General features: G+C 31.0%; 1 protein-coding gene across 7 annotated transcripts in view; it reads left to right on the top strand.

The window, feature by feature from the left end:
- The first annotated feature begins 2715 nt into the window (after positions 1-2715).
- Positions 2716-4928, top strand: part of LOC111410738 (protein WHAT'S THIS FACTOR 1 homolog) — a 6877-nt gene continuing 4664 nt past the window's right edge. For 6 of the 7 annotated variants that reach the window (XM_023041237.1, XM_023041234.1, XM_023041231.1 and 3 more), the window contains exon 1: positions 2716-4597. In XM_023041237.1, coding sequence (XP_022897005.1) covers positions 2769-3986 — 1218 coding nt within the window. In that variant the 5' untranslated portion in view covers positions 2716-2768 and the 3' untranslated portion in view covers positions 3987-4597. The remainder of the gene's footprint in view (positions 4598-4928) is intronic. The other variant, XM_023041235.1, reaches the window with a different exon arrangement.

Here is a 4928-nt window from a genome sequence, read left to right as displayed (position 1 = left end):
TGCTATTAATTAAATTAAAAAATATTTTTTAATTTCTTTAAATGGTTATTTAAGGCCAGCATTCGAGTTCCTTAAACAATATCCATTTTTCAATTTCATGATGAATAAATTGAATTAATGCTCCTAATAAAAATCTCTTATATTTTTAGCTATATGTCAATTCTACCCTTATATATTTAATATAGCACTATTTAATATAATTTAACTTCATTTAATATTCATTAAGTGTAATACTTATTGTTTTATTGGAGTACTTAAAATTTTACATTAATCAAATTAAGTTTAATTACTTAACCTAAATTATTTAATTAAGTTTACCACTTAAAATCTAACCTCACATATATGGATGTAATTTTATTATTATTATATAACAAAATATATTAAAGGTTGCATTAATATAATGGTAGATTAATTTTCGTATAAAATAATATTTATTATATTTTTAATATGATTATATATGTAGACGAGGTTTGATTTTAAGTGATTAAACTTAATTTAGTTAACCTAAAATTAAGAGTACGCCAATATGAAAAATGAACTCTATACTTAAAAGAAGATTACATGAATTCAAATTTTAATTAATCTATCATTAATGCCACTTTTAATATATTATAATGTTATTATATACATATGTGTGTGTGTGTGTGTACGTGAGCTTCACTTAAAATCAACATTCATCTACTTAAATAATTATATTCTAATTACAATATATATAAAAATAAAATGTGGAGATGGATGAAAAAGGTTCAATTTATCATTTTGTCATTATATAACATTGTCAATATTTAATTCAAAAATTATAAATTTCACGTTTGATTAATTAATATTTGATAATATAACTATTTAAATACAAAGGATGATAAATTGAAAAGAAAAAAGTGCTTAAATGTGATCAACAATTAGGAGGAAAAGAATCGATGATGAGAGAAATTATCCATCGATTTTAAAAACCTTACTAACTACTCTTAATAATTAGAAGTTACTTACACTTCCCATATTTATATCCACACACTAAATACAAGCTTTGCATCGCAATTACACATTTTCACTAAATCCAACTTTTTAAGTATTAATAAAAATTAATGTTATGTGCTCTAAAAAATAATTAATATAGTATTGGGTATTTCTTATTTCATGTTCATTTTTGTATAAGCGTAAAAATTAATGATAATCATGTTACTTATTATATATAAATATATAAAGAAAAGAAAATGATTTTTATCTCGGTACATTTAAATGAAGAATTTTTATTCTTTCATTTGCATTAATCTCATTCAAAAGAAAATGAAAACTTTTGTTTAAGATTTTTCACTTCGATATCTATTTTAAATGTAACTTTGGTTTCTAATTTAAACTAAATACAATGGATTAATATGACAAGCATGATTAATACATATATATATTTTTTAAAATATGTTTAGATAATATACATTTTTTTACATAAAAAAGTATATGGTATAGAAAAAATGAGTAATTTTTTAATTTGAAATTTATTTATGTAGATTTAGTTTACTTATACGTAAACATTTTAAATTTAATCAAATGTATATCTTTTTATTTGATTTTTCTTCGTGTTTGTCCGTACCACAAAATTGGTCGATGTCGCCGTCATAAACAAATAATTACATTTTAATTTATTTAACATTTTCACTTTATGTAATTTTCATAAAACTTTTATTTATAAGTATATTCTTCAACAATTTTTATTTTTTCTTTTAACATTAGCAATTGCCTTACTTTAAAAATATTACGCATATCATTCATTTCGCACATAAGACGTGCAACGCATGTATTTACTACTGGTAGCCTATAAAAAGGGCATTCATTCCCTTGTATGATATGAGAATTCACTCTTTGAAGTATATCGAACTCGTACTTGTCTTTTACGTCGAACTCACAAAGAATTCAACCTTTATCAATTCTTTATTATAAGTTCTGTTAAGTTGAATTGAAAGGTGCCACTTCAAATTTCAATAGCAACAATTATATAGTAAGTTCACTAATAATTTTACAAAACAAAATTATAGATCTGACTGCCACCTTGATGTTGAATGTGAAATTCCAACTTGTTTAATGAACTATTTTTAATAAATTTTGACGTCAAAAAGGCCAAGGGACTTATGATCACGAGCTTGACTTGTGCCTAAAATAAGGACTTGAACCTAAGATCGTAAGCCTCACAAGTCCAAATGAACGAGTCAAGCAGCTCATGAGTTGAAATGTTTTTTCAAAAATAAATTAACAAAATAAGTCTAAAAGCGAACATTTTTTTTTAAACTAATAAAATCAGTCCAAAAAATGAATCGATCTACGAGTTGAACGTCTCTCGCTCATGCCTGTGAGCTCAAATGAGTCAACTAGTGAGCCTCACAAGTTGACTTATTTCAAAACGAGCTTGAGTAATAGCTCTACCCATTTTCACACCCAAGTTACAAAACAGATAGAGTTTGCCCATATTTGATGCCAATATATGAAAATAAATAAAAATGTCTTGAATGGTATTTTTTAAGAAAGTGTGTGGTTAAAATATAGATTTTTTTTAATTTATATGTAAAATATTTTATTGTATAAATATATCATTAAAAATGAGTATTTAAGAAAAGGAGTACTCAAATATGATAATGGTAATCAAACAGGGCTTAATCTTCTATTATCCATTCCTATAAATATATATATATATTTTTTTTATTTGAAATTTCGTAGCCGTTACAGCACTCCAATTAATTCGTCGGAGAAAAAAAAAATCTTCCCCACTGCTGCTGTCATCTATGCAACCACTCCTCCACTTCACCCCCGCCGCATCTCACTACCACCGTCACCGCCAGTTGATCCGCACCTTTATAAATGCTAGAATCAAATGGGTCCGCGATCCATACCTTGACACTGCCATCGAAAAGGAAAAAAATCTTAAACCCTTACTCTTACTGAAAACCCTAATCATCTCACAGCCCTTCCAAACAATACCCCTCTCCACTGTTTCCCCTCTGAAACCCCATCTCCACCTCCCTACAACAGCCCAAAAATTTATCGAAAAGTACCCGTCCATTTTTAAAATGTTCCTCCCCCCTGGCAAAACCATGCCCCTTCCTCATGTTAAGCTCACCCCAAAAGCCCTCTCCCTTCATCACGAGGAAACGTTGATGCTTCGTTTATCGCACTATCGGAAAGATGTAGCAGAAAGGCTGGCAAAACTTTTGATGCTCGCTCGAGGTTTAAAGATTCCATTGGATTTAATTGATCTGTTTAAGTATGATTTAGGTCTGCCTCATGATTATTTATTGACATTATTGCCAGAATTTCCTGAGTATTTTCAAATTTCTGATATGGGTTTTCGGGATTCAAGTGGTAATGTAGTGCTTGTTTTGGATTTGGTTTCTTGGAGGAAAGAATTGGCTATTTCTGCTATGGAAAAGAGAGCACAGAGTGAGGGTGAAAGTAAAAGTCGAGTTAAGTTCTTGATGAATTTACCAAGAGGATTTGATTTGGAGAAGAGAGTGATGGAATGGGTGGAGGATTGGCAGAATTTGCCATACATTTCGCCTTATGAGAACGCATTTCACCTGGTTTCTAATAGTGATCAGGCAGAGAAGTGGGCAGTGGGGGTGATTCATGAGTTGCTGAGCTTGCTATTGTCGAAAAAGACAGAGAGAGAAAATATTTTTCGTCTGGGGGAGTTTTTGGGATTCACACGCCTTAGGTTTAAGAAGGCTTTGGTGCATTTCCCTGGCATTTTTTATGTGTCAAATAAGATTAGGATGCAGACTGTATTTTTGAGGGAGAAATATAAGAAAAATCTGTTAATTGAGAGGCATCCTTTAATGGGCATGAGGTACAAGTATATTAATCTCATGAACAGGGTGTTGAGAAGGGGTAAACCAATTAGATCTGGATTTGTTGGACGTAAAAAGGGGAATTCTCTTAGTAAAGGAGGGAGAAGGAAAGGAGACGACAATAGATATAGTATTGATGATGAGAATGATGAGTAGGAGAATGATGAAGTGACGGTGATGGAAAATCGTGGTGGTGTTAGTGGTGACTACGGCGATTGTGGTGGAGATTATGACAAGCAAAACTACAGCATGGGCTTATGTTGGCACATGACTATGATTTATTTGTAGGATGTTTTTGGATAGAATAGGCTGAGTTATGATGACAAAAAAATGAATTATGGGGCCTGAGTTCAATAAAAAGGTACAGATATCAATAACTTGTTCATACTATAGGCTGAATTTAAAGCACATCTTCTATAAGAAACGAGCTTCTGAAATTTTTAAGCAGCTCACCAGGGCTTTACCTTGATCAAATGATAGACTACGTATGTGCAACCTTTTCCATATGACATGCACGATTTGTTTACTTGGTAAGTTCTTGGTTTATACATGAAAGGTTTTGATTGACTTGGGATCGCTAGAGTTGTAGGATACAACATTCCATAAAATTAGAGTACGGACTTTCCTGATTCGAGTTGGCTTTTGATTCCTGTCATGACATCTTATAAAGAGCATACAAGGGGAAAACAAGTATGTATCATATACCACTGGAAGCTGCAAACGGGATATAGTTGATTATGGATGGCGAAGGCACATGGATGTTGAGGGTAAGTTCTGTAATTTTAATATTCTCTTTTGCAAATCTTTCACAGAACAGATTCTCGGGTGGCAACTGTTTGCACAACATGCAGAGAAGCCTTAGAGTTGACAATTACATGACACAAAGCACTTGGATATAATTTTTGCCCCTGTAGTGTTATTGTCATGTTTATAGCTGTTATATTTGCCTCATAGAAAGAAGATTGGTCAATCATTATTAACTTTTACTTTTGTTCAGAAAGTTTTTATTAGAACGAAGTTGAGTATCAAATATTTAAGTACTATGCTGCATCTGGCCGATAACCGTAACAATCTTTCCGGGTGAGGGTGTGTATGTTG

The sequence above is a fragment of the Olea europaea genome, chromosome 15 (assembly GCF_002742605.1).
Source record: "Olea europaea var. sylvestris chromosome 15, O_europaea_v1, whole genome shotgun sequence".
NCBI classification, from domain to species: domain Eukaryota; kingdom Viridiplantae; phylum Streptophyta; class Magnoliopsida; order Lamiales; family Oleaceae; genus Olea; species Olea europaea.
This window is presented reverse-complemented; position numbering and strand designations above follow the sequence as displayed.